General features: G+C 38.5%; 1 protein-coding gene across 16 annotated transcripts in view; it reads right to left on the minus strand.

Moving 5' to 3' along the window:
- ADAM22 (ADAM metallopeptidase domain 22) overlaps window positions 1–10,809 on the minus strand; it is a 225,794-nt gene extending 214,985 nt beyond the window's left edge. For 7 of the 16 annotated variants that reach the window (XM_045826930.1, XM_045826923.1, XM_045826921.1 and 4 more), the window contains exons 1-2: window positions 10,427–10,807; window positions 9,829–9,986 (exon numbers count right to left, since the gene is read on the minus strand). In XM_045826930.1, the coding sequence (XP_045682886.1) occupies window positions 9,829–9,986; window positions 10,427–10,508 (240 nt within the window). In that variant the 5' untranslated portion in view covers window positions 10,509–10,807. Of the gene's footprint in view, window positions 1–9,828; window positions 9,987–10,426 lie in introns of all 16 variants that reach the window. The other 9 variants (XM_045826916.1, XM_045826915.1, XM_045826914.1 and 6 more) reach the window with 3 other exon arrangements.
- Window positions 10,810–20,079: the final 9,270 nt, after the last annotated feature.

Below are 20,079 nucleotides of genomic sequence, written 5' to 3' on the forward strand. Positions count from 1 at the left end.
GGCATCCAGGGCACGCAAGACCGAAGCAGGTGGACCCTGAGTGTACAGGTGGCAGCTGGCAGACCCCGGCCCAGGGGTGGCAACCGGCAGACCCAGTGAGGCGATGATTGTTAAGCAAGGCAGTGCACTGGGAAATAGAGCCTCGGGACACCTGTGGGAGTTGAGGCGCACAGAGAGACACCTAGCCTCACAGGGGAGGTTCTTGAAGGGCCCCATGGCTTGCACAAGCCCACCGACATGGGAATTGGTAGTAGAGGCACCCAGTTTGCTTGGGGGAAGCAGCAGAGGGGACTGATGTCCCACGGAGAAAGGAGCAACCACCATTGTTCCCTCTCGACCCCGCCCCCACGTACATCATCACAATCCAGTGACTGGGGTGCCCTGTCCTAGTGAACACCTAAGACTCCGCCCCTTAGTGTAACAGGTGTGACCAGACAAAAAAAAAACAAAAACAAAAAACAGATAGATGGCTTAAATAGAAGAACAAATCAAAGCCCCAGAACCCATCCTTTTAAGCAACTGAGAAATAACCAACCTATCCGATGCACAGTTCAAAACACTAGTGATCAGGAAGCTCACAGAATTGGTTGATTTTGGTCGCAAATTAGATTAACAAATGCAGCCTACAATAAGAGAAATGAAGGGAAATGCACAGGGAACCAAGAGTGATGGGAAGGAAACTGGGACTCAAAACAATACAGTGGACCAGAAGGAAGAAAGAAACAACCAAACAGAAAAGAATGGAGAAATAAGAATTCAAAAAAACAAGGAGAAGCTTAGGAACCTCCAAGACATCTTTAAATGTTCCAACATCCGAATTATAGGGGTACCAGAAAGAGAAGAGGAAGAGTCAGAAATTGAAAACTTGTCTGAACAAATAATAAAGGAGAACTTCCCCATTCTGGCAAAGGAAATAGACTTCCAGGAAGTCCAGGAAGCTCAGAGAGTCCCAAAGAAGTTGGACCCAAGAAGGAACACACCAAGGCACATCATAATTACATTAGCCAAGGTAAAAATGAAGGAGAGAATCCTAAAAGCAGCAAGAGATAAGGCAACAGTAACCTACAAAGGAGTTCTCATCAGACTGTCAGCTGATTTCTCAAAAGAGACTTTACAGGCAAGAAGGGGCTAGAAAGAAGTATTCCAAGTCATGAAAGGCAAGGACCTACATCCCAGAGTGCTCTACCCAGCAAAGCTTTCATTGAGAATGGAAGGGCAGATAAGGTGCTTCTCAGATAAGGTCAAGTTAAAGGAGTTCATCACCAAGCCCTTATTTTATGAAATGTTAAAGGGACTTATCTAAGAAAAAGAAGATAAAAAACATGCACAGTAAAAGGACAGCAAACTTACAATTATTAACAACCACACCTAAAACAAAAACAAAAAGAAACTAAGCAAACAACTAGAACAGGAACAGAACCACAGAAATGGAGATCACATGGAGGATTAGCAACAGGGGAGTGGGAGGAGGAAAGAATAGGAAAAGGTACAGAGAATAAGTAGCATAGATAGTAGATAGAAAATAGACAGGGGGAGGGCAAGAATAGTATGGGAAATGTAGAAGCTAAAGAACTTATGACACATGGCCATGAACTAAAGGAGAGGGATGTGGGTGGGAGAGGCTGTTCAGGGTGGAAGGGAATGGAGGGGGGAAATGGGACAACTGTAATAGCATAATCAATAAAATATATTAAAAAAAGAAGCACACTGAACTCTATTTAATTATGTATAAAATAACTGTAATTATCAAAGGGGGCTATAAATTCAGTATTTTAAAAGACTAAAATTATTCATGCATTTACTCATTTAGAACTCTACCCTGTTCCAGAAAGGAGTTCAGATTGTTTATGTGAACAATTATGAGACAAAATAAAACTGAAGTAGATGAGGAAATTGGAGGAGAGGGAAAACTCATTACTTCAATAAATATTTATTAAATACCCACTCAGTGCCAACCACTGTTCTACATGATGGAGACATGCCATGAATGAAGAGACCAGATCACTGTTCTTGTAGCCTACATTCTAGTGATGGCATACTGGAAGGAAGACAATAAACTTATCAACCACTGAAAAGAATGTCAAATGCTAACAATTGTTACAAGGCAACAGAGTAACATGATGCAATAAGGAGGGGGTGAGGCGTGACTACTTTAGAAAAATGGACATAGGGAAGCTCTCTGAGATTTATTTTCTTTTATCCTGAATATTTATTTTAATCAAAATACAACATGCATATGAAAATGTGCACAGATCTGACTTCCAAGACTGATAAATCTCACAAATCGAGAGATATCTCCGATGACTTTTGAGCCGAAATGGGAACGAAGAGAAGGAGCACACTAATGGGCCAGTTATGAAGCTGCTATGAAAACCCATGCTGTGACTTTCACTTTGTAAAAGGGCACAATTTGTCTCTAAACTTTTGGCATCCAACTCGAAGAAGAAAACACAGCTACAGCACAAATCTCTCCTCTTGGTTCTGATGAGACATCATGTGTGATATTCTCCAAGACTTGGACTAATGCTGTAACTGGTTCCCCAGGAATGTTTCTTACAATGTCCTTCAAAATATCCATTAGAAAGACCCTGGTGGATGACTGAAGAGGTCAAGGAGGTGACTGAGAAGGCTGATACCAAATCAGATACCAAAGTCTTGTGACTAAGTTAAGATCCAAAGAGATTTAAGAAGGAAAAAAAAATCCATTAAATCTTAATACGCAGAGCTCCTCAGCCCTAAGTACAAACTCAAATCCACTGGGGAGACTTTTTTAAATACCCCCATCCAAGGACTATACTTTCAGGGATTGTTTCTATAGTTGGTTAAAATGCCCCCAAGCAGGATCTCTGGAGGTGAGGCTAGGACACTGTGGAGAAACAGAAGATAAGTCTCCATAATTCGTTTCTTTAAAGTGAATTTCTGGCAAATTAAACTGCAACAAATACTCAGGGTGCAGATACTCTCCTCTGTCATTTAGATATGGACTCAGATATTTCCTGTGCTTAAAAGAATATCTGAGATAGAAGTAGAAATTATACCCATTTTTAGAAAAGAACAGAAATGCTAAAATGGCATGAATCCACCACTGGAAGAAGTTAGCCAGGAAGGAGACTTGGGTGGGGTCAAGAGTTGCTTAAAGAAATAACATTAGGTGTGTTCTAGCACAGAGATAAATGGGTAACCACATGTTTAAAAGAGCTCTTTCATGTGGATTTCTAACATTTTCTTTGAGGATCCTTTTCCCAATACTATTACATAGTTGTATGGCCTTAGGCAGGTTAATTAGCTTCCTTAAGCCTCAGTTTTATCAGTGAGAAAATGGGTTTAATAATCATATCTACCTCATAACGAGAGATAATGCATGTAAAACACTCAGCACAGTGCCTGGTACATGGCAAATATTCAATAAATATTAATTCTTCTTTTTCAGCTTTCACTAAGTATTTGCTTTCTAGTGCTTTTATAAATAATGTAAATACATCCAACTAGATGTTCTCAGAAACTACTGTTTGTGATTAATTGTTTACTTATCCCTTTTACCTGAATGCTCTGACATTTGGAACTCTGGAGCTACTTGTTTTATGAAGACAAAAAAGATATTTTGTACCTTTTCTTTTAAAGAAGGTCATATGAGTATGGATCCTTGTTTAGCATTTGATGTTTCTGCTTTATAAAATTTTGAACACAAAAGTACATACATAATTTTGGTGTTGACTGCTGAATACTAAAATCTTTGATTTGCTAAGATTCTAATAATCAGTGTACACATCCAGTTGCAAAAGAAACAAAACACACACATCCTTCAAGAGGTGTTTTCACCTTTTAAATGTTAACTTTTTATATTCCATTCTCATTCTCAAGGTAGCAGAAATGAAGCATCCCTGCTGTTTTCTGCTTCTATGCTACTATGTAACTTTAAAAAAATATTTTCAAGTGCTGGAAGAAATAAATAGTTCCAATGGGGCAGATGTAAGAAATCTTTGACTCCACCCCCTTGGTGGTGTGGCTCAATGGATTGAGTGCCAGCCTGTGAACCAGTCACAGGTTCAACTCCCAATCAGGACATGTACCTGGGTTGCATGCCAGGTCCCCAGTAGGGGGTGCACAAGAGGCAACCACACACTGATATTTCTCTCCCTCTCTTTCTCCCTCCCTTACCCTCTAAAAAATAAAATATTAAAAAAAAGAGATATCTTTGACCCCAGTGTTATTGAATGACATCTAAAGAAATGCTGGTGGTCTTCTACCATTAGGCCAATTTAGTGTGGTGGGTAAGCACAGAGCACACAGACAGTGCAGTGGGGCTGAAGTGCCTGGGTTCAAGTGGCCTCTCAGCTCCCTACCAGCTTTGTGATTTTGCAGCTGACAAGCAAATAAAACTAAAAAAAATTTATGAACCCATAAGCTCTTAGAGTAATTCATAATTTTTCAAGCATAGATATAAAGAACCTATGAAAGACAGGTTCTTTTTGTGCACAGTAAAATGATTAGGCAAAATTTCAAAGATGCTCAAAAGAAACATTTACAAATTGGGAACTCAGAGAGTAAAAAGAAGACTTGAGGGAAACTCTTACAATGCCCAATTTTATTTTCTTCGAACTATTTAATTGGTATGAGAAGAAGGTTGGTAGGAGAATAAAAACGCACTAAGAAATGCCTCCTTCCTACTTATAGCAGCAGAAACAAGTTTTGATGGGTGGCAGAACTTTATCAATATTGAGCTACTTAGGTTTAACAAATGCACATTAAGAAAAAACAAGGTTTGTGCTGTCCTTGCAAAATACTTCTAAAACTGTAATTCCTAGGAGCCCTTTTCCGCCAGGGAAGCAGCACTGCAGACAATTTACCATCAGGCTGACTCAGTGTTCCCAAGTGAAACAGCACAATTTTAAGTACAGCTCATCCATGCTTAGGCATATATATAAATATAATCACAGAAGTGGAGCACTCCTACTGCTTGCCATCTTGCTGCCATCTTGCACTTTCCCCATTCATTAGTGATTATCAAAACTATGACGAATCACAGGTCTATGTTCTTGGCACCTGAATGACTACTCGAGAAGCTACAACACTTTCCAGGGAAAGAGAGAAATCAGTAGCCCATCTATTCACTGACAACAAAGAACATCTGACAAAAAAAAATCTGCTATTGTAGAGAAATGTAATCACGGGGTGAAGAACAAACTTGAAAATTTATGGGGTGACATACAACAAAATAAATCGCCAAATAACCTATCTGCAATGCTACTGAAATCTGTCACGCACAGCTAGCAAAAAAGGAGTGACCATTACAGTGTTTATTCTTAAAAATAGCAATTTTGTGATTATCAGCATCAAACCACACTGAGACTCAGTAGGTGATATCTTGCCCATGTGGGTGTCCACTTAAAAATATGTTGTATCCTTTTATCTGCAAACATACATACCTTCAGTACAAACAATTTCAAGTCAGGAAAAAAACACCGAAAATTTTGAATAGTATAGTTGAGTGCTACTTTGCAGAACTGAAATTACTTCAGACTAGGAAGACAACCTGGAGGATAGCAAGGTCACCCACAATCAAACACGAAGTCACTGGCTATCATTTCTAGGACTTTACGACATAATACACTTTCGGTATGGGCTGATCATCCCACTTGGGATAAATATAAAGTATGAATTCAAGTAACTGCTCATGTAGTAAAAAAAATCTTTTGCAAAATGAACTCATAGCAACTGAATTATTATTTCACACTACATTGCCAGGATTTCCACAGAACTAAAACAAAAATACATGTTCTGTTCCATTTAGTGATAAAAAATGAAACAAGGACATACGAAGAGTAAAATTAAAGTGTGTTATATCATCACAGTTCTTGTGAACTTTCTGAAACACTAAGTAATACATGGCTGGTTTTCTTACTCTGGGTCATGGCTTAATCTTACCAGGTGAGAAGTAATATCTGAATTAGTTTAGATGACCTTTAAGGTCTCTCCCATCTCTCATGATGTTAGATTCCACTTAGTTATGTAAATTTGAGTAATTTGTAACTTACTCCTGGGAATGTGTTAAACTCAGGTAATGAGGGCACCATTTTTTGCATTAAGGTGATGTCATGAAACTGCTAAATAGTACTCAAGTAGCCCGAGGGAATTTGTCATTTAAGAAAAACTCATATAGTGTTTACAGTATGCCCAGCATTGTTCTAAGTGCTTTATAAATATTAATTCATTTATACAATATTTTCAGTACACTTAGAAAATAAGCTCTTATGAGGCTTAATGAGTAGGTGAATTCGCATTTACCTATGAATTTAAGTAAACAACTCCATTCACTTACTCTTTAAAATTCAAACTATTCATTTCTAACAACTAAGATTATCCCACAAAAACACAAACCTGGTAAATTAACTCTCCTTATGAAATCCTTAGATTGCCTTGAGGACAAATGCCAGTTTCCCCAGCAAATCATGAAGGTGCTGCAACATCTCTCTGCTTTCCTGTTTTGTCTCATGTCTCCCCTCAATCCTAACTATTTGCAGTTAACAAAAATGTATCCTGACTCCCACATGCCTACATACTTGCTGCCCCTTGGCTTTGATATTCCAGTCCTCTCCCTTTAATCTGGCCAATTCCTACTCGCTCTCAAAACATAGCTCACACAGCACCTCCTCCAGAGAGTCTATCCTGACTGCTCACCTGGGTTGAATAATAGGTCTTCTCTACTTCCACAGCTTTCTGTGATCACCTCCAGAAAATCACACAGATGGGCAGAATGTAACTGCTTCTTCATCCATCCATCTTCCCACTTGTCTGTAAATCCCTTAAAGGCTAAAACTAAGTCTTTTCTCTTTGAATCCCCAGGGCCTTGCATAAAACTTGGTACACAAAAGGAGCTCAAGTATATATATGCCTTTAGCCCTGACTGATGTGGCTCAGTGGGTTGGGTGTTGTCCCCTAAACCAAAAGGTCACTGGATCGAGTCCCAGTCAGGGCACATGCCTAGGTTGTGGGACAGGTCCCTGGTTGGGGGTATGTGAGAGCCAACTGATCAATAGAAGTTGTTTCTCTTACACATAAATGTTTATTTCCCTCTCTTTTTCCTATCCTTCCCCTCTCCCTAAAAACAAATAAATAAAATCTTTAAAAAAATAAATGCCTTTAAATAAACAAACCAACAAATGAATATATGGTTTGTAGTGTGACAGAAAATCATCCTAATTTTATTTCTGAAGTAGAAAGAAATTAGCTAAAAATATCTATGGGTAGCTAAGATACCATAAATTATATCTATTCAATTACCAAAAAAATAACAAGGGCCATATATAGGGATGGGCAAAAATAGGTTTACAGTTATAATACAAATAATACAATAATTAAATAAGAATACAAGAAGAAACTCTGTTTCGCAGGCTCACAACTGTAAACCTGCTTTTGCCCTCCCCTGTACAATCAATATGTTTTCAGGTTGAATTACAGCTCCTGAGGACACTAGAAATGCCAGAATGCAGGAAAACTCCTTAGTTTACTAACTGTAGGAAAAGTTGGCATAAGGCAAACAGGTCTTTACGACTCTGCCGGATTCAGTCTTCATATTAACGGTTTCTAACTACAGTTTAAGGAGCACCGTAAGCTGCAAAGGCTCGCCAGGAGATCCAGACATCCAACCAGATGTACTGTGTGAACTTTGTGCCAGGCACTGAGATGACTTCCTGTAATAATTACTTTGATGACAAGACAGTATCTTCACTTTCAATTCTGACTTGAATAAATAATCAATTCATGCTGTTTAACCTAAATCCTACCAATTCATTCACACCTCACCAAAAGCCAGAGCGGTTCTTCTCAATTCTGAGGCTTATTGCTGTAGAAAACAGAAACTGCAGGAGCCCAAGGTGTCTTCTACTCCAAGTGGAGACGCCTAAAAACCAAAGAACTGCAGACGTAGAGCTCCATAAGTGAGGAAAAAAGAGGGAGAACTGGCCTGTTTGTCAAAAGTGGTGGTCTTTCCCAAACACAGAGGATGGCAGAGATTCCTGCAGACATTATTAGTATGAGGCAGAGACTCAGAATTTCCAGATTCAATCCTGCGGTTTTCTTTTTCTACATCTCTACTTCCTTCCATCTTGCTTCCTCTCCAAAAAAGACTTTGTGATTTGTTTTAAAGCACTGGTTATATCAGTAAAAATTCACACTGTGGGAAATTCTAAAGGATGAAAGACCCCATGTCTTCAGTGAATAAATTGCAAGGAAAAACAAAGAAATTTAAAAAAGAAAAAGAAAAACAAAGAAATAGAGGAGGGGAACTTTACATTAAAGCGACTTAAAAAAAACAAAAAATCCCACTAATTAGTTAGAAGATATTATTTGGTTCCTGAATCAAATAAACTTAAATATATATGTACTATATTTACATATATTTATATATTTTAACATATTTATATACTTAATATATATTTATATATTAGATATAATATGGTTACATTTTTAAAAGAATTGCTATCTTTTAGAGATGCATAGTGAAATTTTTAAAAATAAAATAATATGATTTGCTTCAAAATAATATAGAAAGGGGAAGTAACTAGGTAGGATATAGGTACAACAAGATTGGTAATCGAGCTGATCAATTGGTAATTAATGTCAGTTGTTAATCGTTGAAGCTTGGGCTTCGCTAAAATATTCTACTTTTGCATGTGTTTGAAATTTATTCCTCCATAGAAGTAATTCTAATGTATTGAATAGTAAGACAGTACCCCCTGCTTTTTCAGTTTTACTATGGAAACAAGTTAATATAAAAAAGGAAAATAGATATTTACTAAACATTAAGTCAAATAATGGCATCTTTCATTAAAGGCTTGGCATATTAGATTTTTTACTACAATAATCTAACTTCGTTGACTATTACTATAGCTCTTTAAATTAATTCCTCACTTTTATTAAAGTTTAATATTGGGCTACAAATACAAATTTAAATAATATTTTTCCATTTTCACATATTTTACTCGTACAGATAAATTATGTTTGCTTCAATTAAGCTTCCAATTTTCAACTACATGAACGAGTTGTATCTTAATATGCACTTACAAGTAGGTGAACTGGTTGCTAGACTGATGTATGTAATTTTTTTTAAAAAGTTTATATAGCCCCAAATATTTACTGAAATTAACCAGTAAATTCAAAATAATTTTCAGGCATACCTGTGGATATGTGATATTGATCTAAGCACTGGTAATTAATAAAACTTACATTTTTAAAAAACATCATTTACAAATCCCGATAAATAACATGACCCTAATTGCACGAAGCTCCTACCAACGAAGAAACTGGGGAGGTGGACTTCTCTGGCTCCCACATATTGAGTAAGCTGATAACCTTGAAGTTCAGCTTGTTTTTATGGCTGGGGTTTAGTTAGAGATGTCTAGGTTTGTTTTTCCAATTTTTTAACAGTACCGAGTGTGGTTTAAACCACTTCTAAAGTCTTTGAACATTACAACAACCACAACAATAATGACTCACATTCTGCCCAGATATTACACCCCTTCTTGCTAATGCATGGACCTGCTTTTGCCTGAGAGAGGTGAGAGGGTTTCCGCCCTTTTGCTCAGCTGACGCGCAGCTAGAGGCATCCCGCACAAACTCCTCTCGAGCAAAGTCCCTAGTCTGTGGTTGTTTGGGGCTTTTGTCCCCCTTTCTGTTCTTTTTGCACAAGGAGCGCCCTGCAGGACTAGTATTAGGATTGCGCTCATTTCACCTAAGACACTGCATCTCCAGGGCAACCGAAAGCAAACGCAGAGTCGCGGGTGTGCCGGGCAGCGCGGAGGACCACCCTCTCCAGACAGCGCCTCTCACCTGAGCGCCGGGGTCGCCCCGCACCCGTGTGGTCAGCACGTCGTGCCCAGTTTCGTCTTCGCCGCCAGAGCGGTAGATGAGCCGGAGTGGCACGATGCTCTGGCGCTCCAGGAAGCGGTTTTCGTACCTCCTCTCCGGCTCCGTCAACGAGGCGTCTCCTCCAGGCAGGAAGGGGAGAAGGAAGGAATGGTGAGAAAAGCCTAAAATAATGACCCTGACTCACCCTCCTCAGTCCTGCGGTGCGACCCCTCCCCTCTGAAAATTCCACCGCCCCCTCCCTCCAGGACCCCATCTGGGAAAGACGCAGACACCAGTCGGAGAGCCTTGGACCAGCTCCTCTGAGAGCATCAAGGGTCGGGGCCCAGAAGCAGAGCACCCCTTTCCCATCCTCCGCATGTCTCTTCTTCAAAAGAAAAACAGACATTTGACCGAAGGCTTCTACTGCATCCGCGCGCCCCCACACGTATTTTTGGTCCACTTCTCACCATCCTTCCAAATAAAAAAATCTCCCCGCGATGCCCCTTTGCAATGCGCTTGAGGGCTGAAGAGATTCCCAGCAAATGGTACATCCCTAAGCCTCAGACCGTGGCCAACTTACCTGCCCGGCCGCAGCGCGCCGGGGGGCAGGTCCCCAGTACGCAGAGCAGCAACAAGGGCACGGACGCAGCCGCTGCCCGCATGGTGCTGCGGTCAGTCCGCCTCGTTGGAGACGCTCAGCTCTTCATGCCCGGCCAGCCGGTCCGGCTCCCTGGCCCAGCGCCCCCCGGTTCGCCTGGGTCGCCCCCTCCCAGTCCCGGCCGGTGCTGCGGTGGCCGTGGCGCTGCAGCCTCCACCGCCGCGCTGCCTCAGTGCTGCATTGTGCTCCGCGGGCGCTTCCGCTGGCGGGGGGAGAGAGCGAGTGCTGCATTGGGCGGTTGGCTGTAGTTAAGTGGTTTCTAGCGCCTCCCACCTCATCCCTCGGCAGAAGCTCCAGCGGGCGACGAGCGCTCTGCAGGGATCCAGCGCCTGGTGCACTTACCCCCAGCGCGCAGGGGCGCGCACCAGAGTCGCTGGGAAATGTAGTTCCCTCTTGTCCCGCTCGTCTCCAGCAAGGGGCGGACTGTTGTAACCGCGAGGTCTTCTACAGCCTGAAGACCGGTGGGAGAAAAAGGGAGGAAGAAAGAGAGGTGTTCTCTGGCAGACCTCTTCGCACCGAGGATACCCAAATATGCGTCTGCGGGAGCCGGTATTCATCCACTTCGTTCACAAAGAACTGTATTAATGTTTCCTACAAGTGTAATAGTTAATGATTATCAGGGAATCACAACCTCAAGAGTACCTGGTAAGTTAATCACTAAACAAGTATTGATTGAGGACTTACTATGTGCCTGGCAGTTAACTAGGCATAGAGGACACAACTGTGAATGACACTACTGTAAGAGACACCTGCTCTCAGACATAGTTGAGTAAACACCGTTTTATTCAAAGCAGTGTGAATACTGTCCTGGTAAAGCTAGAGGAGGGTTATTAACTCAGCCAGGGGGAGACAGGGAGAGCCTGCAGAAGAAGGTCTACACAGGCACTTGAAGGATGTGTTGGATTTAGCTCAGCTCTCCAGGGTGTTTTGTCCTTTCTCTAGTATCTGTCTGTTTCAAATCTGTATTTGAAAACCAGACTTGGGAAACTCTACTTTCCCGGCTGCTTATGTCATTTTTCTTTTTAATTCCAAATGTCAGAAACTCTTGAGGATAAGACAATAACAAAATAACTGTCACCCCAATTAACCCTTGTGTAGTAAGACTGCACAGTTTTTCAAAGGTCACATATATAGTCATGTTAACCTTAGGTCAACAACTGGATAAGTATTATTATTCCCATATCAGAGAGGAGGAAATTAAGGCTTAGAGCCATGCCTTTCAAATACTGTAGCCACTAGCCACATATAGCTATTTAAATTTAAATTAAGTAAAATTTAAAATTCAGTTCCTAAGTCACACTAGCCACATTTCAAGTACTGAATAAGATACCTATGGTGAAAAGCTACTGTTCCATACAGCAAAAATATTGAACATTTCTATCATTGCAGAAAGTTCTGTGGGACAACATTGGATTTAAAAATGTGAATGACTCCCCAAGGTCACATGGCTAGTAATAAAGTAGCCTGGATCTCCTGCTTTCAGATCTGCGTCTTTTCCCACATTTCCCTGGTTGGACCTGTGCTTGTGTAACCTCAGTCCTAGTTCTTGTCCTGTGAAACATACAGAACAGCCTTCCACATAATGCCCTTTGGAGATGTTTTCTCCTTTACTAGAGGAATTTTCTTTTTTAAAAAAAAAAAATCCTGTCTCATGTGACATGGTTTCAGGTTCCCACACCAACATGATGATTTGAAAATACACTCCAGTGTGTCGATGTCCCTATAAAGTGTGGTATCTAGAATTAAATACAACTAAGACACATTTTCACAAGCAAACTGTAGAAAGGGACTCTTCCCTCTTGGCCTGAATTCTTGCCTGTGAGAACATTCTATCATATTTGGGTCACCACATCTCACTGAGCTTATTGCCATTTAAAAGAAATTCCCCCAATCCTGCAAATAATGAGATACTTTAGACTTCTATATATGACATGCAACTGTAGCCTGAATAAGGGCTACAAGTTTTCGATAGCACCCTTTACACCTTGATGCAGAAGATTCCATAACAGTCACTGTGAAAGAGAATTACAACTAAGGCCTGGAGAAGCCCTTCACCTTCATCACCTAAATCATGGACCCAAATTTTCACCTAGTTCTCTTAGTTGGAAGAATTAATTTTTCAAGTTTTAAAAACATTGTGCTGCTCTAAGTATACAGCATAAGTTTTTACATAAATGCTTTCGCTGTCATAAGCAATGCCTCCCTGTATGTGTGTTGTGAGCATTTCCTAAGGTGCGTAGCAGAGTGCAGAACTGCTTGGTTCATACAGTTTGCACATTTATTTTTTAAGGAGATGGCTCTGAGCACACAGTTTCTCCAAGGTATGTGGTGGTGGTGGGTGGGGGCAGAAGTAAGCTTCTCTCTCTGTGACACTTCAGAACAAAGCATCCTAAGGGCACAGAATCTCCTTCGAATCTGTGAAGTAGAGTGCTTCTGACTACACCTTAACTACTATATATAATTACAAATATATACACATCTATACATCTTAACTACCACATATATTATTTGTATATATATGCAAATATGTATACACTTACACATATCTGTGTTTTTTTATGTTTTTGTCATTGTTTTCATTTGATTCTCATTATCTAGTTAATTAACACATCCATCACTTCATATTTATCTTTTTTGGGGGGCGGGTCAGAACATTAAAGTTCTACTCTCTGCAAACTTCAATTATATGATAGTGTTATCAACTGTCATCACCATGTTTTACATTAGTTTCTCAGTTCTTATTCATCTTATAGCTGACAGTTTGTTCCCTTTTACCACCCCTGTTTCCTCCACCCTCTGGCCCCTGACAACCACTTTCTTACTTGGTTCCTATGAGTTTGATTTTTTTCTATTTTTTAGATCCCACATTTAAGTGATCCCATGCAGTATTTCTCTTTCTCTGTTTACCTATTTCACTTAGCATAATGCCCTCAAGATCCATCATATTGTTGTAAGTGGCAGGATTTCCTTCTTTCTTATGGCTGAAAAATATTCCACTGTATATATATTAATATATATGATTACACATATATAAATACACATATATATACATGTGAATATATGAGTATATTACATTATCTATATATGTGTGTGTATAACATAAACATATACACAGACACACACACATATATATGACATCTTGTTTATTTATTAACCTATTGATGGACACTCAGGTTGTTTCCATATCTTGGCTATTGTGAATAGTGCTGCAATAAATGTGGGAGTGCAGCGGTTTTTGTTGGAAAGCTCCCACCCCTGGCCCCACCACTTTTAACACCAAGAATTAGGAGTTAGAGAATTAAGGGGAAACTAAATTCATGGGTATTAGCCCACTGAGAATAACCCTGATCCATAGGGCCAACTGCACCTTTGGATTCATAGACCAAATCCAAACCCATTCTTATGTTAATATTAAGGCATTCTTGGTAATCTGTTTGTTTTTGTAAATTTTATTAGAAAAGACTGTAAAATAGCCACTTAGATACTTTACCTCTTAAGCACCTAGATGTAAGTAAGTTATAGTTTAGAAATTCCTTTATTTAAATATAAAGACAAGACTGTCCAATTTCTGCTGTGTATTACCCAGGGTTTATTCACAAAGCTTTAAAAAAAAAAGAAATATGAATGTCTTCTTTGGGGAAAAAAAGTATATTGAGTTCCTCTGCCTATTTTTAATCTGATTGCTTATTTTTTGCTGATGAATTGTATGAGATTTTTTAAAAAAATATTTTAGGGCACTTTCAGCCAAGATGGAGGCATAGGTATATATGCTTTCCTTCCTCACACAACCAAAAGGACAACAACAAATTTAAAACCAAAAAATAACCATAACTGCCAGCAAATCAAACTGTATGGAAGTCCAACAACCAAGGAATTAAAGAAGAAACATTCATCCAAACTGGTATGATAGGCAGAGATGGGCAGCCAGAATGGAGAGGATGTGAGGCAAGGCAGTAGACCGGGCAGGCGAGGTGGCAGCTGGCAAACCAGGGAGGTCCCACATTCCAGTGCAGATAAACCAGGAGGACAAACTGGAGAGCAAAGACAGATCACACATCCCAGGGTTCCAGTACGGAGAAATAAAGTCTCAAAACCTCTGGCTATAAAACCTGTGGGGTTTACGGTGGCAGGAGAAACTCCCAGCCTCACAGGAGAGTTCATTGGAGAGACACATGGGGTCTTGGAATTATACAAAACCATCCACCAGGGAAGCAGCACCAGAAAAGGCACAATTACCTTGTGGGTAGTGGGGGAAGTGACTGAAAGTCGGGCAAGAGCCAAGCAAGTGGCAGTTTTCCCTCTCTGACTGCTCCCTCACATACAGCACCACAACACAGTAGTGTGGGTTACCCTGCCCTGGTGAATACCTAAGGCTCCACCCTTACAATGCAACAGGTGAGCCAAGAAATAAACATTCAACCAGAATAGAATGAAGAAACAAGAATTCAAAAAACTGAAGCAAGGCTTAGGAACTGCCAGGACAACCTTAAATGTTCCAACAACTGAATCATAGGGGTGCCAGTAGAAGAAGAGAAAGAGCAAGAAATGGAAAACTTATTTGAACAAACAATGAAGGAAAACTTCCCCAATCTGGTGAAGGAAATAGACTTTCAGGAAGTCCAGGAAGCTCAGAGTCCCAAAGATATGGGATTCAAGAGAGAACACACCAAGCCACATCATAATTAAGTTGCCCAAGGTTAAACATAAGGAGAGAATCTTAAAAGCAGTAAGAGGAAAGGAGACAGTTACTTACAAATGAGTTCCCATCAGACTGTCAGCTGATTTCTCAAAAGAGACCTTATAGGCAAGAAGGGGCTGGAAAGAAGTATTCAAAATCATTAAAGGCAAGGACCTACATCCAAGATTAGTCGGTCCAGCAAAGCTATCACTTAAATTGGAAGGGCAGAAAAAGTGCTTCCCAGATAAGGTCACATTAAAGGAGTTCATCATCATCAAGCCCTTCTTATATGAAATCTTAAAGGGCCTCATCTAAGAAAAATATGATGATCAAAAATATGAACAGTAAAATGACAACAACAAAGCTATCAACAGTTGAGCCCAAACAACAAAAACAAACTAAGCAAACCGAACAGGAACAGAATCACAGAAATAGAGATCACATGGAGGGTTATCAGTGGGGATGAGCGGGGAGAATGGGGGAAAAGGTACACAGAATAAGAAACATAATTGGTAGGTACAAAATAGACAGGCAGAAGTTAAGAATAGTAAAGGAAATAGAGAAGCCAAAGAACTTATATGTACCATCCATGGACATGAACTAAAGGGGGCAAAATGCTGGCAGGATGGGAGTGCAGGGCACAGGGGGATAAGGGGGAGAAAAAATGGTAATAGCATAATCAATAAAATATACTTAAAATAATATATATGTGATATTAACCCCTTGTCACATATAAGACTTGCAAATATTTTCTCCCATTTAGTAGGTTGCCTTTTCATTCTAGTGGTGTTTTCTTTCACTGTGTAGAAACATTTTAGTTTGATGTAGACCCACTTGTTTATTTTTGCTTTTGTTGCCTTTGTTTCCGGTATCGAATCCAAAAAAAATCTTCACCAACTGATGTCAAGGAGTTTACCCCCTATGTTTTCTGGTATCAGGTCTTTTGTTCAAGTTTTATGAGTTCCAGATTTCAGTTTTATGGCTTCAGGTCTTCAAGTCTTTAACACACTTTGAGCTGACTTTTGTGTATAGTACAAGATAGGTGTCTAGGTTGGTTCTTTTGCATGTGGCTGTCCTGTTTTCCCAGCACTATTTAATAAAGACTGTTCCTTCCCCATTGTATGTATGTTCTTGGCCTTTTTGTCATACATTAATGGACCATATATGTGTGAGTTTATTTCTGGGTATTCTGTTCCATTAATGAATGTATCTGTTTCATGTCAGTACCATACTGTTTTGATTATTATCACTTTGTAAAATAGTTTAATATTTGGACATTTGAAATTTCCAGCTTTTTTCTTCTTTCCCAAAATTGCTTTGACTCTTTGGTTTGTGTGTGTGTGTGGCTCCATACAAATTTTAGGACCATTTGTTCCATTTCTATGTAAAATACCATTTGAATTTTGACAGAGGTTGAGTCTGTAGATATTTTTGGGTAGTATGAACATTTTAACAATATTAATTCTTCCAGTCCATAAGCATGGAATATCTATTTGTTTTTGTGTTCTTTAATTCTTTTCATCAGTGTTGTATAGTTTTCAGTATACAAGTCTCACCTTGTTGGTTATATTTTTTCCTAGGTATTTTATTCTTTTTTATGTAATTTTAGGTGGGGTTGTTTTTTAAATTTCTGATAGTTCATTATTAGTGTATAGAAATACAACTAATTTATGCATATTGATTTTGTATCCTCCAATTTTACTGAGTTTATTAGTTCTAACAGTATTTTGGTGGAGTTTTTAAGGTTTGCTATACATAATGTCATAGCATTTGCAAATATAGACAGTTTTACTTTTTTATTCCTGGCATGGATGCCTTTTATTCATTTTCTTGGCTAGTTAATTGCTCTGGCTAGGACTTCCAGTGCTATGTTGAATAAAAGTGGTGAGAGAGAGTAAGCATCTTTTAGCTTTTACCACCGAGTATGATGTTAGCTGTAGGCTTATCATATATGGCCTTTGTTATATTAAGGTACATTCTTTCTATGCCCAGTTTGTCGACAGGTTTTTTTTTTTTATGTTTTAAATATGGAGGGAATATGTCAAATGTTTTTTCTGCATCTATTGAAATGATCATACGATTTTTTATTCTCCATTTTGTTTATGTGGTGAACCCCATTAGTCTTCTTTGAATCTCTTTAAAATAGTGCCCTTCTGCCCTTATCTTGCCGTGTGTGTGTGTGTGTGTATGAGTATGCATTTTACACAGCAAAATATGGTTATTGCCAATTCTAATTTTTATACTGTTTGAAAATGCTAAGTCGGGGAAAAGAAAAAGATTTTCTGGAATTAGTTACTAACTGCAACTAATGTTGTTTTGGGAAGCCTCAAAGAGTATTTGAAAAAAGAAAACAATTTATCCCTTTGAAATTAAAGACGTTAACGATAAGAAAACAAACTGCTTTTGAAATGATCATGATCTAATGAGAGCATTTTGAAAATGGACTTGTTCATTGTTGTGTTTATTACTAAAAATAATGTGCATATCTTCTAATTAAAAATTAGCTGATCTCAGAAATACAGAAATTTACTAGGTACATTTTAATGAAAATTTGGCATGCTTAGGGGAACGAGACTGAAAAGTTATGTTTTAGCAAAGAGAGCTAATAATATATCCTTCCTTTATGATTTAAGTATGTGCTTTTGAGTAATGAGTGTAAAAACCAAAAGTAAATAAACTGAATTTTCAGATAGTAAACCAAAAAGTTTATTTTAACGAGAGCATAAACACCTAGTTACTTTATCTAGTTCCTTTTAAGTATTTCTAAAATGGCATTTTTGAGGGGCAGTGGTGAGAGCGAAAAGGTTTTGGTACCCTCAGTATAAAATAAAACACTTCAAAATACCACAGGTATTTATTCTATCCTTTAAAACTCTCTTATGTGTATTTAAAATGTATATAAGCATACCTTTTATATAGAGTAGCCTATGTATATTACATAAGTTTTTGCTGTTATGAGTGATTTTTAAAAACAAAGCAAAAATAAAGCTTTTTACAAAAAATTTCTGTAGATGCTGCCTTCTTGGTTTTATTAACTATAATTTGACAGGGTTCACCTATACGGATGACAACTGCACACTATAATACAAAAAGCAATTGCAATTTACCATACATTTAAGCACAACTAAGTGAAATAAACTAATATACTAGAACTTTGATACTTCTGATTTGTTTCATGAACTGTGACATTCTTCAGTAGATATGGCTGTGTATTCTATGTCTTAATCTTGTTCTTAGTTTCTTCTTATTGTTCAAGTCTTTTTTTGTCACACCCTATTCTCTCAGCGTTGAAAATTGGCATATTGGTTTCTTCCTTAGTACAGTTTGCTGACAAATTATTTTTGCATCTAATTGCTCAGAGCCCTTCCTCAGTTTGTTTTTGAGGAAGCGGGGGCGCATGGGAGTTTGAGGCTTCTTCCCTGTAATACTGCCTACAAAATTAATGCTGATTAATGGTCTTGTTTGGAAAGGTCTAAATCCTGATTTTTAACCTTAGTTGTGAACTAATTTGCCCTGGTAAACAGGTGGGCATAATGCTGCTTCTTAATGTAGACTGAGCAACTTCTTGATTGGAATTTGTGGGATCATGGGTGCCATACTATGTTTTATGTAAAACCATTAACCATTCCCTATAACTAATGCAACTGGAAGGCTAAACTGCCCTTTCACCTGATCTAATTGTCTATGTACTATGCCATTCTTTCTCCTGTCATGGAATTACAGCACGTGGCTCAAGTGTTATATTATCGCTAATCTGTTACCTACGGTAATTTGGGCCGAATTAATATCTCTTAAGCATTTTACTCTGTGGCCAGCATTCTTTTAAACCTTGTAACATTGGCAAACCCATGGTTTAAGATCCAGCTAGCCCAGCAAGGCTTTAGTTTACATTCATTACTATACTTAAAAACCTGTCCCTCTCCTATAAGAGGCTTATTGTCTTTACATAACACTGTTAAAGATACATAACATTGGAAAGATTCCTAATTGAAGAAACATAAAGCTTTGTTTGATCTGACATTAATCAAACCTACACTTATAAAAATTGATATTTAAATAAATATAACATTTAGTTTAATATATTCTTTAGATAGCAGTCTAGTATTAACTACACATCTGTCATAGCACCAAGTGTTTTAAAAATAAAAAAAACACCTCAATTCTCAGTTGATAACATAAAATAATCCCATATATCTGGAAATAAGGACTAGCTCAATGGTTTTAGGTGAAAGTTGACACACATAATCCATTGTTTTCTCTTCCTCCTTAAAGGTATATTTTGTATTATTTATCAGGGTTCTTTATGAAATACACACATTAGAATTAATAACATGTATATATGGTTCCATAAATTATTTTGATATACTAATCTATGCAGGCAAACATTCAAAGACAATTTAAAAGATTCTACTGACTTGTATAAAATACATCTTTTACCTCAATTGTCATGTAGAAAAATAAACACTTGAGGTCACAAAACCACATTGTCTTCCCTTCCACTGTTTCTGGCTATTCCTGGAAAGATAGAGCCACTGACTTTGAATGCTACACACTGTAGCCCTTAAAGTAATTAGGGTGCTTTTTTTCCCTTTCCTAACACCTTTCAATTTCAGTGCTCTTGATATCAAAGAATTCAATTTATCATGTGCTCATTGGGATTTGTTAGACACTTTTGGCAAAACATGTCCCTTTCTATCAAGCAAACCAAGAGTTTTCTACCTGCCCCACTGAGGATCTTTAAAGATTCCTATTTCTGGTGTCTTGCTACATTAAAGACTAAGTGTCCTTTTGTGAACAAATCTGAAAACCACACATCTAAGTGCTTCCAGAATTAAAAAACATTCCCTCTGAATAGACACAATCCCAAAGGCACCTTGTCTAGATGGCCTTTCTTTGA

The sequence above is a fragment of the Phyllostomus hastatus genome, unplaced genomic scaffold (genome assembly GCF_019186645.2).
Source record: "Phyllostomus hastatus isolate PE091 unplaced genomic scaffold, TTU_PhHast_1.1 phas_scaffold_78, whole genome shotgun sequence".
NCBI lineage: Eukaryota > Metazoa > Chordata > Mammalia > Chiroptera > Phyllostomidae > Phyllostomus > Phyllostomus hastatus.